Genomic DNA, 18,301 nt, shown 5'->3' on the forward strand with positions numbered 1-18,301 from the left:
CCAGAAATTAGAACAAAACGTCCCACACAAAGTACTACCATTATCATATTTTGAAAACCCTTGTCCTCTACTGTTAGGTAACGTTTGTTTTTACATCCAGTGATGCCTATATTAAAATTGTTTTGAGAGCATACCAGTAGAAAGAACATTGTTCTGATAATCAGGAAATTTGGATTCTGGTCCTAGCTTTGCTAGTAATTAGCTGTGTGTTCTCAGGGAAGTCTTTTAAACTCTCTGGGCCACAGTTTCTTCATTTATATAAAGTCCCCTGCAGTGCTAACAAACTTAAGTTTATTAGTAGGAAAACATTGGCCTTGATATTTTACTTATGACAAAGATCTGAGCCAGGAGAAAAAAAATTGACTATAATCTTTCTTTACAGCCCCATTTACATTCTGACAACCCCCGCCCCAATTCCACTCAAGAAGAACTGTTCACTGTAGGAATACATGTAACAGACAGGAGGACAACTGAGTCAGAATGCATAATCTCATTCCTCAGTGTCTTCCAGTCACCAACATTCTCCCACATATCAGCCATTCTTACAACTTCTCTAAGGTGAGTGGTTTTCAATGATAATCTACCTGGAACTGCCTTTCCTAGACCCAATTTAACTACTTCTCATCTTTCTCGTTCTCTCTCTCCCCTATACACAGTTATCTCTGATAACCAGTTCTGCCAGTGTCTTTTACTGACCACCAACCTGGGCCAGGCACTGCTCAAGGAAAGTTCAACATTGCTTCTTTTAATCCTTACAAAAACTCTGAAAGGTAAATATTATCCGTCACGTTTAAAATGGAGATACAGGGGTGCCTGGATGGCTCAGTCGGTTAAGCAACTGACTCTTGATTTCGGCTCAGGCCATGATTTCACGGTTCGTGAGTTCGAGCCCCACATCGGGCTCTGTGCTGACAGTGCAGAGCCTGCTTGGGATTCTCCGTCTCCCTCTCTCTCTCTTCCCCTCCCTTGCACACTCTCTCTCTCTCTCTCAAAAATAAACAAACATTTAAAAAAGTAAAAATAAAAATTAGTAAAATGAGGATACAGACTCAGAAATTAAGCAAGTTAAGGTCACAAAACTATTAAGTGGTAATGCCTTGACTTGAACCCGTATCTATCAGACTCAGAAACATCTACCCATCAGGTAATTAATACTAAAGCAATATATAATTTAACATCCCTATGATGATTCAAAAGAGTTTGGAAAAGGATAGAACATTTCTTCTGAGAGAAGGAAGTAAAGGTGAATGATGATATAGGCAGGTCTGAAAGGGGGGAAAGATGAAGTTCATGGTTGATGAATTCTATTAATGAAGAGAATGAGGAATCTAGAAATAAAATAATACAAATGAGAAAACTTGTATTATTTTCATACTACATCTTTAAAAAGAGTAACAACTCTGATTGCCTAACTAGCCCCTATTTATCTCAACTACTAAAGCCTCATTATAGTCCATATTTAGGCAAAAGTCTATAAAAATTATTTCCTTCCCATGTTTTTATTTTAAATCTATAGAAAGTCAAGAGAATAATAAAAATCACAAACTTGTATATCCTTTATGTAGATTAACCCACTGTTAACATCTTGCCTAAAATTGTTCAATCTCCTTCTCTTCACAAGATTTTGAACAACTTGAAAGCTACAGATATGACTTCTTTAAATAATGTAGCATACAGCTTCTAAGAATAAAATATTTTCCTACACAACCACAACAACACATGAAAAAAAATTAAAATTTCATTAATATCAATTAATATATAGTTCATATTCAGTTTCCCCAATTATTCTAAATAATATCTTCTTGAGAAAACATAGGTGAAAAGCTCCTTGACACCAGTCTTGGCAATGACTTTTTGGGTCTGACTCCAAAAGCAAAGGTAACAAAATCAAAATTAAACAAATGGGACTACATCAAACTAAAAAACTTCTGCACAGCAAAGGAAACCATTAACAGAATGAAAACACAACCTACCAAATGGAAGAAGATATTTGCAAATGATATATCCAATAAGGAGTTAATATCCAAAGTACATAAAGAACTTATACAACTCAATACCAGAAACACAAATAATCCAATTTAAAAAGGGCAGAAGACATGAATAGACATTTTTCCAAAGAAGCCACAAAGGTGGCCAACAGACACATGCAAAGATGCTCAGCATAACTCATCATCAGGGAAATGCAAATCAAAGCCACAATGAAGTATCACCTCATACCTGTCAGAATGCCTATTATCAAAAAGATAAGAAATAACAAGCGTTGGTGAGGATGTGGGAAAAACTAGGACCCTTATGAACTATCGGTGGGGATGTAAACTGGTGTAGTCACTATGAAAACCAATACGGAGTTTCTTCAAAAATTAAAAATAGAACTACCAATGATCCAGCAATTACAGTACTACGTATTTATCTGAAGAAAATGAGAATATTAATTTGAAAAGATTTATATACCCTTATGCTAACTGTAGAATTATTTATAATAGCCAAGATTTGGCCACAATCTAACTGTTCATTGCTGGATGAATGGACAAAGATTTGGTATACAGAGGTGGGTGGGGGGATGGGTGAAATAGGTGAAGGGGATTAAGAGCACACTTATTGTGATGAGCACTGAGTAATGTATAGAAACTGTTGAATCAGTATATTGGATACCTGAAACTAATAAAACACTGCTAATTATACTGGAATTAAAATTTAAAAAAAGAAGATTTGGGGGGTGTCTGGGTGGCTTAGTGGGTTAAGCGTCTGACTTCAGCTCAGTGATGATCTCACCACTTGTGAGTTCGAGCCCCACGTTGTGCTCTCTGCTGACAGCTCAGAGCCTGGAGCCTGCTTCAGATTCTCTCTCTCCCTCTCTCTCTCTGCCCCTCCCCTGTTTGTACTCTCTCAAAAATAAATAAACGTTAGAAAAATTAAAAAAAAAAAGAAAAAGAAGATTTGGTATACATACACACACACATACACAGACACAATGGGATACTACTCACCCATAAAAACATGAAATCTTGCCATTTGTGACAACATGGATGGAACTAGAGGGTATTATGCTACGTGAAATAAGTCAGACAAAGACAAACACCGTATGATTTCACTTATATGTGGAATCTAAAAGACAAAACAAATGAACAAACAAAACAAAACAAAACTCATAAATACAGAACACAGCATGGTGGTTGCTAGAGGGGAAAAGATGAAATGGGTGAAGAGGGTCAAGAGGTACAAACTTCAGTTATAAAATAAATAAGTCATGGGGAGGTCATGTACAGCATGGTGACTATAGTCAGTAATACTATAGTGCATACTTGCAAGTTGCCAAGATAGTAAATAACTAAAAGTTCTCATCACAAGAAAAGAATTTTTTTATAATTTTGTATGGTGACAGTTGGTAACTAGACATATTATGGTAATCATTTTGCAGTGTATATAAATGTCGAATCATAATGCTGTACATCTGAAACTAACATAGTGTTATAGATCAATTAGAACTCAATGAAAAATAAAAAGAAAGGAAGGCAGGCAGTAAGAAAGTAAGGCAGGCAGGCAAGGAAAGAAATAAAGAGGGGAAAATGAAAAAGAGAAAGAAAAGGAAGGAAGGGAAGGGAAGGGAAGGGAAGGGAAGGGAAGGGAAGGGAAGGGAAGGGAAGGGAAGGGAAGGGAAGGGAAGGGAAGGAAAGGAAAGGAAAGGAAAGGAAAGGAAAGGAAAGGAAAGGAAAGGAAAGGAAAGGAAAGGAAAGTCTTCTTGGTTTTGATCCAGTATCCAATCAAAGTTAACATAGTAGACTTGTTATGTTTCTTTTAAACTAAGACAATTCCCTTAGCTTGGTTTTGAATTTTGTTTCCCATGACTGACTTTTTGAAAAGTCCCAAGCCAATTATGTTTCACGATGTGCTACACATAGAGTGTCTGATTATTTTCTTGTGATTTTATTCAGTTAAACATTTTTGGTAAGAATATTACATCATCTTTCAAACTATCTCGCTGGTAGAATGTCTCTTTCTTATGATTAGATTCAGATGAACCATTTTTGATAAGAATATTACATATGTGATATTGTATATTATCGTGTCATATCAAGAGGCACATCATATCAAGTTATCCTGCTACTAGTGATATTAAATTTTATCAATTGATTAAAGTGGTACTTGTTTGTGGTATGTAAATTATACTTCAATAAAACTGATTTTTTCTTAAAAAAAATAACTCAGTAACATGCAGTCTGTATTTGGTCCATTCCTTCTAGCATATTTTTTCTGCCAAGAAATGATTGACAGTTGAAATATTTATTAAATGAGGTAATGGGGCACCTGGGTGGCTCAGTCACTTAAGTGTGCAACTCTTGATTTTGGCTCAGGTCATTATCTCACAATTCATGAGATTGAGCCCCACATCAGGCTCTGTGCTGACAGTGCAGAGCCTGCTTGGGATTCTCTCTCCTTCTCCCTCTCTCTGCCCCTCCCCTGCTCGCTCGCTTTCTTTCAAAACAAATAAATAAACTTATTTAAAAAATATTTTATTTTTTAATAAAATATTTTTAAAAATAAATAAATGAGGCAAGGTATTCAATTTCAGGGTAAGCTTAATAGAAGTGCTCTGTTGAAATTTTCTTAATTGTGGTTCTCTAATTCTATAATTCCTTCTATAATTATTAGCTGACATGTTTCTACAAAGACTTTTCCCTGTACCTCCCATTTCTCTCTAGAGTAGCAGAGATTTTCCCCCCTCAATGTATCATAGTAATCCACTTATTGATACTCTTTTTGATGTTCAAACCATCCTAATTTGGCCAATAGAAGCCCATTCAAGCACCATCTTGTGTTCTGATATAACCTCATTAGTTTTGAACAATCTCTTTTCTTGCATAAAAAGTTCCAAACTCACCCTGTACATTCCCTGCCTGAAACCTGAGATCAGATATTTCCCTAAGAAGCCTTGGTTATAACTTTTAATGGGAATGGTACTTTTTTTTAAGTAGGCTTGACATACACCATAGAGCCCAACATGGGGCTTGAGCTCATGACCCTGAGATCAAGACCTGAGCTGAGATCAAAAATTTGATGTTTGACTGAGTCACCCAGGTTCCCCTAATGGAAATGGTGTTTAAAAACCAAGATTTAGGTGCTTGAGGTGCTGTTCATTGCTATTGGGGTTTGTCATTGCTTCTTCGACCCTTCTTTTTTTTTAAAGGGGGAGGAGCAGATAGAGAGAGAGAGAGAGAGAGAGAGAGGCAGGCTTCGCACTGTCAGCACAGACCCAATGTGGGGCTCAATCTCACAAACTATGAGATCATGACCTGAGCCGAAATCAAGAGTCAGACACTTAACCAACTGAGCCACCCAGGCATCCCTGCCTTTTCTATATACAGAAAAAGGGAACAGGAATTCATACTAATATTTGCAATTCAAATTTACAATACAGGGGTGCCTGGGTAGCTCAGTCGGTTAAGCATCCAGACTTTTGATTTTGGCTCAGGTCATGATCTCATGGTTTGTGGGATTGAGCCTCATGCTGAGCTCTGTGCTCTTAGCACAGAGCCTGCTTGGGATTCTCTCCCTCTCTCTCTGCCCCTCCCCCACCCACATGCACACATGTGTCTCTCTCAAAATAAACTTTAAAAAATTACAATACAAATATAAAAGGAAGAGAAAAATATCTTCTATCTCTTTTATCTTTCAATGAAAATCTTGGTTTCCATTATCATTACTATCCTCATGCCTTTTCTTTATCCTACAATATATAGGATGACAATATTATTATATTAGAATATATATAAACACAATACAGCACATTATAATTGTGAAACTAACAATAGCCTCTTAAGAAAGTTTAAGATTTCTCTGCAGATCTTTTTATCCTTAAGATTACATCCTAGTAAGAATGTACTGTCAAGAACACACGTTCAAAAATCTGAGCTGGATTATGTTATAAATTAGTTACACGGGTTTGTTTGGTTTCAATTTGTATGTATTCGATTTTAGCACTTGTCTTTCTTCCCATTCTTTTTGGCTTCTTATTTTTGAGTATTTAAACTTTTAGATAGGCCAAAAACCAAAACTATGTCAAAAGGTATACTTGGAGAAGTCCTGCTTCTTCCCACCTCATTCCTATACACCCCCTAATTTCATGAGTTTCTAGTTTATTCTTCACACACTTATTCTTTAGTGTTCCATTTTATAAAAACAAGCAATTAGACTTCTTGAGAGTTAATGTATACATTCCGTCAGTTAAGCAATACCCCTATAACCAAACTCTCATTTGAGTGTGGTCATGGTGCACAAAAGCTGACTTGCATCACGTTTTCTACTTGTAATAATGGATACCTTCATGTACAAATAAACTCCCACCTGAATTCTCATTAATCCACTGTAGAGAGTCCATATGAGCGTTCAGAATTTTGCAGATCTGCTGGAGCTAAAAGCACACACAGAAGTTTTAGATTATGATTATTCAGATACAGTAAGTAAAACAAACATAAAAAATTGAAATTACGAAGTAACTTTTCATTTCTTTTGGTAAGAAATGGACTGAAGATATATAAAATATTAATGACTTTTTGCTCTTTCATATTTGTAATGTTCATTACATCTTCATATTACTTCAATCTAACAATTTTGTAACTGTCAAGAAAGATGCCTATAATTCAATAAGACACTGACTACGACATAAAAATAAGTAAAAAACATTAACAGACATTTCACAAGACAAGAAATTCATATAAAACTTAAAATGTTACTTTTTTCAAACAAATCAGCAGCTTTTTATTGAGGTACAATTGACAAATAACATTTTATTACTTTCAGGTGCATAATATAATGATTTGATATTTATATATATTGTGAAATGATCACCACAATAACTCTTGCTAACATCCATCACCATATGTGGTTAAACACATTTTTTCTTGTGATATTAACATTCAAGATATAATTGCTTAGCAATTTTCAAATATGCAACACAGCATTATTAACTATAGTTACCATGCTGTATACATTACATCCCCATAACTTATTTTATACCTGGAAGTTTGTACCTTTTGACCACCTTCACCCATTTCACCCACTGCCTACTCCTTGCCTCTGGCAACCACCAATCTATTCTCTGTATCTATGAGCTCATTTTTTTTTGGTGCCGGTGTTTTTCAATTCTACACTTAAGTGAGATCATTCGGTATTTGTCTTTCTTGGTCTCACTTATGTCACTTAGCATAATGCCCTTGAGATCCATCATATTGTTTAAATAGCAAGATCTCCAAGTCAGCAATTTTTAATAAATGGTAATACTCAGTTGTCAAGTGTATGGAGAAAACAGGTACATTCCTATATAGCCTATAGTAATAAAAACTGACCCAACCTTTCAAAATGTAAATTTTTACAATATATATCAACAATCTTAAAATATTCATATCTTATTCTACTTCTAGGAACCTATCCAGAGGAAATAATCAAATCTACACATAACTGGTCATTACAGAACAATTTTATAATGGCAAAAATTCGGAAACAATATCTCCACCAATTTAAAAAAGCAATCCAATATATTATGGTAAAGTCACCTCTAATGAAATATTATAGAGTCATTAATATTTTCAAAGATTTCCAAAGTTTTCAAAGAATGCTTAAAATTTTGAGAAAACACCATGAAAGAATATTAAATACAAAACTCTATATATATTTGCTTCCAATGCTGTTCAAAACAAAAGGAGAATTTTTACCAGCACAGCAAAAAGACTTGGAAAAAACATACCAAAGTATTCACAGGGTACTGGTAATATAGGTGATTTAATTTTCTTTATAGATTTCCACATTTTCCAACCCTAACACATTGAATAAGTATATGTATTAAGTTTGTAATGAGACACACTAGACATTTAAATTTTTAAAAATATTTTTATGACTATTGTAGTAAAGTCCAGGATATAATAGGAAGAAATGAAAATGTTACACCTAAAAGAACAGTATGTAGTGAAAGTAGCAAATTTAGTGTGTTTTAACATATCAAATGGAAATACAACTTGTACTAGGAACAATGAATTTTTTAAATTTTTTAACATTTATTTATTATTGAGAGACAGAGAGAGACAGAGCATGAGCATGGCAGGGGCAGAGAGAGGAGGAGACACAGAATCAGAAGCAGGCTCCAGGCTCTGAGCTGTCAGCACAAACCTGACACGGGGCTTGAACTCACAAACCAAGAGATCATGACCTGAGCCGACCAACTGAACCACCCAGGCACCACAATGAGATTTTTTTTTAATGTTTGTTTATTTTTGAGAGAGTGCATGTGGGGGAGGGTGAGTGAGAGGGGTATGAAGGATCTGAAGCGGGCTCTGTGTCAACAGCAGGGAGCCTGAGGTGGGGCTTGAACTCACAAGTGGCAAGATCATGACCTGAGCAGAAGTCGGCTACTCAACCTACTGAGCCACACGGGAAAAATGAGTTTTTGTAAGACAATGTGACTGAATACCATTTGCCGAAATATGGATTTACTTAATAAAAATTTCAGGTATTAGGTTTTCCCTCCCATCCCCACCCCCCCAAAAAGTAAAAACAAAGGTAAATCCCATCATTGTGAATATTGTTAAACATCGTTGCTATCTTTCTTCCCTGGTGTACGGCCCACGGTCTGTTGATCTAGTTATAATAATCTGCAAGAATGTTATTGTTCAGCAAATGTTGTCTCTGCTTCTTGTCCAATGATCTACGCTGAGAAAAGAGATGAATTATTGCTGATCTCTTGCTTCTTTTGTCCTACTATCAAGCAGCAATTATCTTTAATTCACTCATCTTAAATATCTCAATCACCCTTGCCAGGAAAAACAAAAACAAAAGACTCACACCATTTACTCCCTGCCACCAAAATAAAGTAAAACAAGGCTAAGTAAACAAAAAGGATAAGGATAAGATTACAGGCCCCTTTTACTTGCTCTGTTCAGAAACTTCTCGTATTTTAATTTAACACAGAGAGACTAGACAGCAGGTCGGCCTCATGAGTAAATCTGCATGTATTTGTCTATGCATAAAAATTCTTTTATAAAATAATTTTGGATTTTATAATCATAATGGTGACCTAATAGGTCATAAAAAGAAAACTTATTTTCTGTCAACTCGCGATCATCTATGTGAACACAAGGAGACGGTAGCATGGATAATCCCAGTCTAATTTGTATTTGTCTTTGTTCAATTTTAGATTCACCCAAAGTAGAGAATGGCATAATTTTTATAGTTAGAGGGTACTTCAAGATCATTTGGTCCACCCTTGACATTTTGCAAAAGAAGGAGCTAAGATCCAGAGATTAAGTGACTTAAATAAAATTCTAATGCTTTCCTAAACTATGCCATGCTGTCTCTTTATAATTAAAAAAGTTAGTAATGTGTACATAGATAAAGAACTATCTGTATGATTGGACAAAGAGCTTACTAAAGAATAATCACAATATACTGTATATCCTTTGTCCTCACCTGCCCAGATCCTGGTCCCACTCCGAATTATAATCAACAGACAGAAAGTACAATAGGAGTTCCCACAATGGAAGATTCCTCTTACCATTACTGCCATGGAGTGGGAGGGGGAAAAAGAACTTCATTTAGCTGCTACGACAATAGGGAAAGGTAGAGGAAATAAGCTCTTTAATTGGAGCACAGATAAAGGAAACAATCCTTTCTCATGGCCAAATTAATTCAAAACATCTCAATTCTCTAATTGGAGGCTCAGCTTTATTTTCCCATGCTAAAATACACTTACATTATAAGTGAAGTAGGATTCTATGAGGCAGACAGAAACGTAATGACCACATCAAACAAAAGTTCTATGGAAAAATATATTTTAAGACTCAAATGGCTGACTTATCAAACTTTTGAGATAGATCCCAGTTATAAATTAAGGATGGCCTGGATATACCTAATAAACTCAAACATATAAACTCACAATTATATGAACACATAGAAAAAGGAAGAATGAGTTAGCCAATGAGTAAGTTGACAGAAAAAGTAAGTACAGGGACATATTTAGCTGTGTGAAGAGCAGGGAGAAAACCCTGAAAATTTAGGGAGGAAAGTCATTTTTTTTTACCCTCCTAGGAATAATCACACAAAAAAGTCATAACCTTTTCTGCTCATAAATATTTCCTGCCCCACTAACTACACCCCAAAGTTCAGATCAACAAAGGCAGGTAAGGAACACAAGAGGACAGGACAAGGTGACTAGCTAGAGGAACCCACAGAATGCTAATTTCATACTAAATCTTGCTTGTCTAAATAGATAAAGCAGTTAACGCACCCGGTCAGTGATGTCTGCAGGACTTCCGAATGTATTCAGGTTTTCGATAATGTCCTTGAGATCTTGGGCCATTCGCTTCAGCTGAGCATCTATATTTTCTGCTAATTTGTAACTGAAAAGGCAGGTAAAATAAAGAGATTAACAAGAAATGCTTTCTCTGCTACGTCTTGTTACTGACATACAAAGATGATGCTGCCAGCTGGATTTGCACCAATCCCCCCCCTTCTAAGTAGGTCTCAGTTATGACAAATGACACATTTTTATGTAGGCAGCATTCACAACCTTATTATTACCATAGTCTAAAAAGACTCCATAGGTGAGGCCTTGTATCCATCTTGCCATTTTTAGTCACCTATTTACTCTCTGGACAATGTTCCAGGGAGCTCTGAAGCAAAGAAACTCTTTTTAGCTCTTATAATAAACTCCTAAGACCCTTAGATACATGGGAAGTTATTTGGTGTTTACCAGTATTCAATAAGTGCTGAGAGGTCTTTAATGATTTTAAATACTAAATTCTCAAAGTAAAACCTTATATATATCCACCATTCAATAAAAGATGTTTTGAGAAATGAGATTAACAATAATTAAAGGCAGATAAACCTGTTACACATTCACAGCAAATATTAGTTGGCTAAATTCTCAAGAGTTCTACCCAAATTATTTACACACATACATACACACTTACCTAGTCAATAATATGCTTATGAATTAAAGTGGTAAGAGAGTTTTTCAATCTTAATGTGTATAAAGATTAAAGGATTCAATTAGATTTATTCATAGCTAACTATTGCCTTTCCATCCCAAAGTAGTTAAATAAAGGTAACTGGTTGCCTTGATTGCTGAAGATCTTACTAAAGATTCCATCACACTATAAATCTGACTGCACAAAAACAACTGGAAAGGAACTAATGTTTCAATTATTCCCTCAAATTACAATTAGGAACCCATGGCCAAAAATGTAACTCTATATGCTTCAAAAAATGGCAGAATGCATAGAAAGCAATGCAAAAAAAAAAAAAAAAAAAGATTCACAAAGGTGGAAAGACAAAGCCAGAAACAGAACTAAGGTCCATACAGATTAGCTATACTTACCATATTTAATGCGCCTACAACAAAAAGTTAATTTGCAAACCTTTAGAAAATAAGCTCAGTCTTAACTCATGAATAAGCCATTAATAAAGGTAGTCTGATTTGGTCTCAGTCTGTTTTATGTAGCACATTCAGACAAGTTTTCCTAACAACACTTATTATTTGGCCTGATTACCAAATTTCAGTTGCGGAGAGATGAAGTTACAGTGGGAACAGTGGTAATGTTATCAACAACAAAACTGAATCACACAAATATATTTAGCCCAAGACACTGACAAAAATCATTCAATTTTTGAAAGCTATGCAGCCTGCCCCCAGATTAACAAATTGCCTTTAAAATAGCCAATGATTTATCACTGAAGCAATTGCATGAACATTAGGTTTACAAGAGTCAATATAAATAGGAAACCATAAATATCTCACAATACTATGACACCACACACTTAAAACTGGTATTTCTAGTTTAAGAAAAAATTTGACAAATAGAAAAACTTTACTGTGGTCATGTATAAGCTTGAGATTAATAAGTGTACACAATGCTATAAAACAAAACTGCCAGAATGATTACTTCATTTTCAAGCATTGTGAAAAGATAAACAGAAAATAGTCAAATAAGTTGAAAAATGGCAACTACAAGAACTTGTCCTTTCCTACCAATTTTTATTCCTTGTCTTTCAATTCTATTTTTTCCCTTTTTTTTTTTCAGTAGCTAAGTTTTTGCCCCATTGCTTGATCTTTATTCAGTTACTTACGTCTTCCCAGGCTCCGCATCTTCATGCTGCAGATAAGCAGCCCCATTCTGGTCCTTCACAAACTCCTCTAAAGGGGTCAAGAGATCTTCTAGTTCCTTCTGCTGTGACAGGATAAAATCCAATTCTTGTTCCAGCCTGAAAAAACAAGTCAACGGAAGGGCTTATGAAAAGAATTGGGAGTGGCAAAATAAAGTTGAAAAACTAGAGCAAGGGGGAAAAATGGACAAAGAAATCGATCTTTAATCTTTCAACCTAGAGAGTCTAAGGTTCTACCTTTTCTGATCCAGTTTCACTTTTTCCACTTCTCCATGCAAAGTTGTAATCTATAAATGAAAATAAGGATATGATAATGCAAATATTTGAATTTATATTTAATTTTAAAGCAATATTAATTTTCTTATGCACACTTCAAACATAGGCAATTTACTAAATCAGGGCACTCATTACATAGGAAAAGATTTGTAAGTTGATCATCAAATAGTGGAATAGAAAATTACCACAAAACACAGGTCTATACTCTTGTGTTCATCTGAAAATGTTTGTACAATACACATAGAATAGTGAGACTATCTTCTTACCTTCTCACCATTCTCAATCAGTGTACGGTCCCAAGCATTGACCTGAGTGGCCTGGTGAAGAAAGTACCTCTCTTGATCCTCTAAATCAAGGCTCCATTTGTTTATCAGACCCTCCAGCTGACCATATGTCATCACAGGAGTTACGATTGCACTAAAAAAGAGGGATGCAAAGGGATACAGGTGTGCTTTTTTAAAAGGGCACATGCACCCCAATGTTTATAGCATTGCTATCGATAACAGCCAAAGTATGGAAAGAGCCCAAATGTCCATTGACAGATGAATGGATATACACACACACACACACACACACACACACACACACACACATATATATACACACACACACACACACACATACATATATACACACAATGGAATATTACTCGGCACTCAAAAAGAATGAAACCTTGCCATCTGCAACAGTGTGGGTGGAACTAGAAGGTATTATGCTAAATGAAATTAGAGAAAGACAAATATCATATGACTTCACTCATATGTGGAATTTAAGATACAAAATAGATGATCGTAAGGAAAAAGAAGCAAAAATAATATAAAAGCAGAGAGAGGGACAAAACATAAAAGACTTTTTTAAAATGTTTATTTACTTTTGAGAGAGAGAGAGAGAGAGAGAGAGAGAGGGAGAGAGAGAGGCGTGAATGGGGCAGGGACAGAGAGAGGGAGACAGAGAATCCAAAGCAGGCTCCAGGCTCCAAGCTGTCAGCACAGAGCCTGACATGGGGCTTGAACTCACAGACTGTGAGATCATGACCTGAGCTGAAGTCGGACGCTTAACCGACTGAGCCACCCAGGCACCCCAAAACATAAGAGATTCTTAAATATAGAGAACAAACTGAGGGTTGGTGGAGGGGTTGTGGGTTGGGGGGATGGGCTAAATGGGTAAGGGGCATTAAGGAAGACACTTGCTGAGATGAGCACTGGGTGTTATATATGGGGGGGAAATCACTGGATCCTACTCCTGAAATCACTATTGCCCTATATGCTAATTAACTTGGATGTAAATTAAAAGAGAAAAAAAGAGAAAAAAAAGGGGAGCCCATTGTGGAGACAGGCTGAGAGGAAAAGGAGATTTCTTAGCAGAAGAACAAATTAAAATCCTCAGGAAAATCTAAAAAAAAAAGAGGGATGCAGTATGATCATATGATCATACTTTGTACTTTTTGAATGAATAACATAGGAGGACTTAGAGAAGAAAAGAGCACATGAGGAGTTTTTCAGACCTGCTCCCCAACAAAATCATCATAGCTGGTAAAGATTATTTTAAAAACAACCATTCAAAATCTTTGGAAATTATCCTAGAGGAATATGGCAAATTATAAAAGCTCTACTAAGAAATCTACTAAATCTCAGTAAGAACAGCTGAAGTCTGTGCCACACCTGCTTCCTTCCTTCCCCCTCAGCTCAGCATGATACAAGCTCCCTTCTGGGTGCATGTGGCCAAAGAGACAGGACTCCCTCTTCCCACAGCTCTTAATCAAAATGATCCATTTCCGGTCTAAGTAGTATCCACAAAACAGAGTAGGGAGCTGATCTTCCATCCTCCATTGGGCAGAACCGAACAGAACCATGATTCCCCTGCCGGGTGGTATCAAATAGGCTAAGCAGGTGGCTGAGTTTCCATCCCATGACTGGTGGAACCAGGCAATGCCCTAATTCTCCTGCTGGGGCAGTGTCAGCAGGGCTAAGCAGAGAGGTAATCATCAATTCCCTGCTCGCCAGAGGCAGGTAGTGTTCTATTCCCTTCCTCTACCAGGGTCCTGTCAGCGAAGGCCAGTGACAAGCTGAATCTAAATACCCACCCAGCAGCAATCAAGACATAATAAAGACAGGGTTAGTTACCATTAGGTTCCCCCACTTGTCACTAGTGTCAGTGAGACCCAATGGGGGGCTAAACTCTATGCCCACCTGGCATCATCACTGAGAATGAACAAAGTAATGCTAGTCTGCACTCGGCCCCCCTGCTCCCCAGAGCCTGTGTCAGTGAGGCCCAGTAGGGAACTAAGCTTCCATACCAAGCCAGCATCAAGAGGCTGAATGAAATTGGAAGACACAGAATAGTTGATATCCTGCTTCCTCACTCCTTTTGTGTCAGTGACACCCAAAAGGAAGGTGAAATTCTGTCTCCACCCTGCAGCACCTAAGTGGTTAGTCCCCCACTTCCTCTTATTTTGGGGACCCAGCGACCCATTGAGGCAATGAAGTGGTGGGACCCAGTGTCCCACCTTCTTGGGGAATGAGTCAGCAGGGCTGAGGGGGTAGCTGAACTTCCACACCACTCATGTGCATTGAGACAGTATGAGTCAGCACCCCACTTTCACTGGGGTGGTGTGGGCAGGGTCTAGTAGGAAGCTGAAGATACAAACACACCCAACCCATGCATTACACCCCAACAAAAGGATTACCTGATTGAAAAAAAATTAAAATAGGACCTGGACTCTCCTAACATGATAGACATAATGTCCAGGATGCAACTGAAAATGGTCTGTCCTACCAAGAACCAGGAAAAATCACAACTCAAGAGAGAAAAGACAGTCCACAGGCACCAACAGCGAAAGGTGTCAGATGTTGGCATTCTCTGAAAAGAATTGTAAAGCAACCATCGAAAAATGCTCCAAACAAGCAATTATGAATTCTCTAGAAACAAAAGAAAAAGAGAAAATCTCAGCAAGGAAACTGAAGTTATAAAAAAGCAATTGAATGGAAATTATAGAATTGTAAACTAAAATAAAGGAAATAAAAAGCTCACGTGAAGGGTTTAATAGTACAGTGAAGACGACCAAGGATAGAATCAGCAAACTTGAGAGTAGGTCAATAGAATTTTCAGAACAGCAAAGAGAAAAGAGACACAAAAATTAAAAAAAAATCTAAAGAACCCAAAGGACAATAATTAAAGTGGTAACATCTGTATCATTGGAGTATGATAGATTAGAGAGGAAAAGACAGTATGGGACTGAAAAAGTATTCTGTAAAATAAAGATGACAACTTCCCAAATTTGGCAAATGATATAAATCTACAGATTCAAGATGCTGAGCAAACCCCAAAGTGAATAATACAAAGAAATGTGCACTAAGACACCTAATACTTAAATTTCTGAAAACTAAAGATAAAGAAAGAAAAAAATCTTGAAGGTAGCCAGAAACAACACATTACTTAAAAGGTAATACCAATTCGAATGACAGCAGATTTCTCATCTTAAACCATGGAGGCTAAAAGAAAGTGTCACAACATTTTTCAAGTACAGAAAGAAAAAAAAAAAACTGTTGACCACAACTTCTCTATCTGGTGAAAATGTCCTTCAGAAATGAAAGGAAAATAAAGATATTCCCTTGCAAGATTTTTTGCCGCTGGCAAACCTACTCTTGAAAATTGGCTAAACTGGGGGCACCTGGGTGGTTCAGTCAGTTGAGCATCCAACTTCAGCTCAGGTCATGATCTCACGGTTTGTGAGTTCGAGCCCCACATCAGCTCTATGCTGACAATGCAGAGCCTGCTTGGGATTCTCTTCCTCTCCTCTCTCTCTCTGCTCCTCCCCCACTCGTGCTTTCTCTCTCTCTCAAAAATAAGTAAATAAATAAATAAATAAATAAATGAAAAACAAAGAAAAAAGAAAACTGGCTAAACAAACAAACAAACAAACAAACAAAAGAAATGAAAACAGAAGAAGGCTTTGGAACTTCATAAAGGAAAAAATGTCATAATGAACAAAAAGGGTAAATATAAGACTATCCTACTTCTCATGAATTTTAAAAATCATATTTGATGGCTGAGGTAACAAGTATAACACCACATAATGTGGTGTTCAGTACATGGGGGAAAAACTTGAGACAAACTTAAAAGATAAGAGTAAAGGGAGCTACATGGAATTACCAAAGTGGTAAAATGTCAACATGACTAGCCGATTATAAGTTACATATGTATACTGTAACACTTAGAGCAACTACTAAGAAAACTAGACAAAGCAATATACTCAGAAACACTATAAAAATAGAACAAGGGGTGCCTGGGTGGCTCAGTCTGTTAAGCGTCTGACTTCGGCTCAGGTCATGATCTCATGGTTCGTGAGTTCAAGCCCTACTTCAGGCTCTGTGCTGACAGCTCAGAGCCTGGAGCTTGCTTTGGATTCTGTGTCTCCTCTCTCTACCCCTCCCATGCTCATGCTCTGTCTCTCTCTCTCTCTCTCTCTCTCTCTCTCAAAAATGAATAAACATTAAAAAAAGAGCAAAATAGAACCCTAAAAAAGGTCTTAATATCCCACAGGGAAATTACAAAACAAAGAAAAACAAAAACAGAAGTAGCAAACAAAAGACAAATAATAAAATGGCAAACTTAAGCCCAAACATACCGATAATTAGCTTAAATGTAAATGTGCTAAATATACCAACAAAAAGGCAGAAATTGGCAGAGTGGATAAAAATTATGACCCATCAATGTGCTATCCACAAGAAACTCGCTTCAAATATAAAGACACAAATAGGCTGAAAGTAAAACGATGGAAAAAGATGTACATGCAAGATTAATTTTAATGGCTATATTAATAACAGATGAAGTCAATTTAGAGCAAAGAAAATGACCAAAGAGGGACGTCGCATAATGATAAAGGAACCAAAGCACCAGGGAAGGCCAACAATCCTAAATGTGTAAGGCAACCAACAGCAGAACCTCAAAATACACAAAAGCAAAATTGATAGAGCTAAAGGGAGAAACAGACAAACCCACAATTCCTGTTGAGGACTTTAAAAAGCCACTCTCCAGACTGAAAGGAGCTTTAGAGAGGAAAGCTGCAAGGATACAGATCTGAAAATACAACAAAGCAGGATCTAATCATCATACATAAAACACTCCTCCCAGTAGCAGAGAAAACAATTTCCAGGTGCCCATGGAACATTTCACCAAAAAAGACTAGATCTTCAGGGTGCGTGGGTGGCTCAGTTGGTTAAGCATCCAACTCTTGGTTTCAGCTCAGGTCATGATCTCATGGTTCATGAGTTCAAGCCTCACCTCAGGATCCTTGTTGACAATGTGGAGCCTGCTTGGGATTCTCTCTCCCCATCTCTCTCTCTGCCCCTCTCCCCACTTGCGTGCATGCATGCATATGCTCTGGCTCTCTCTTCCTCTCTTTCTCAAAATAAGCATTAAAAAAAGAAAGACTGTATCTTCATCATAAAACAAACCTGAACAAATATAAAAGGACTGAAGTCATATAGAGCATGCTCTCCAACTATAATGGAATCAAAACTAGAAATTGATATAGAAAGAAAATAAAATCTCCAAGCACTTGGAAATTAAACAACATACTTCTAAATAATCTATGGGCCAAAGAGTAATTCACAAAGGTAATCTGAAAAGTAGACAGAATTGAATGAAAATAAAAGTAAAACATAATAGAGTATGTGGTACACAGCTAATGCAATGGTGAGGATATTTAGAGCATTTAATGCTTACATTAGGAAAAAAGAAAGGTCTCAAATCAATAATCTATGTTCATTACTCAAGAAACCAGAAAAAGGGCAATATGAACTCACCCCAGAGGGAAAGAAATAATAAATGGTAGATATCAATGAAATTGACAATGAAACAATAGAGAATAATC

At 36.6% G+C, this 18,301-nt stretch overlaps 1 protein-coding gene across 1 annotated transcript in view; it reads right to left on the reverse strand.

Annotated features, from left to right (window-relative positions):
- NUP62CL (nucleoporin 62 C-terminal like) overlaps positions 1–18,301 on the reverse strand; it is a 79,625-nt gene that overhangs the window by 17,406 nt on the left and 43,918 nt on the right. The window contains exons 5-9 of the mRNA XM_032592238.1: positions 12,693–12,843; positions 12,388–12,437; positions 12,115–12,249; positions 10,274–10,385; positions 6,343–6,409 (exon numbers count right to left, since the gene is read on the reverse strand). Of these exons, the coding sequence (XP_032448129.1) occupies positions 6,343–6,409; positions 10,274–10,385; positions 12,115–12,249; positions 12,388–12,437; positions 12,693–12,843 (515 nt within the window). The remainder of the gene's footprint in view (positions 1–6,342; positions 6,410–10,273; positions 10,386–12,114; positions 12,250–12,387; positions 12,438–12,692; positions 12,844–18,301) is intronic.

The sequence above is a fragment of the Lynx canadensis genome, chromosome X, assembly GCF_007474595.2.
Source record: "Lynx canadensis isolate LIC74 chromosome X, mLynCan4.pri.v2, whole genome shotgun sequence".
NCBI classification, from domain to species: Eukaryota; Metazoa; Chordata; class Mammalia; order Carnivora; family Felidae; genus Lynx; species Lynx canadensis.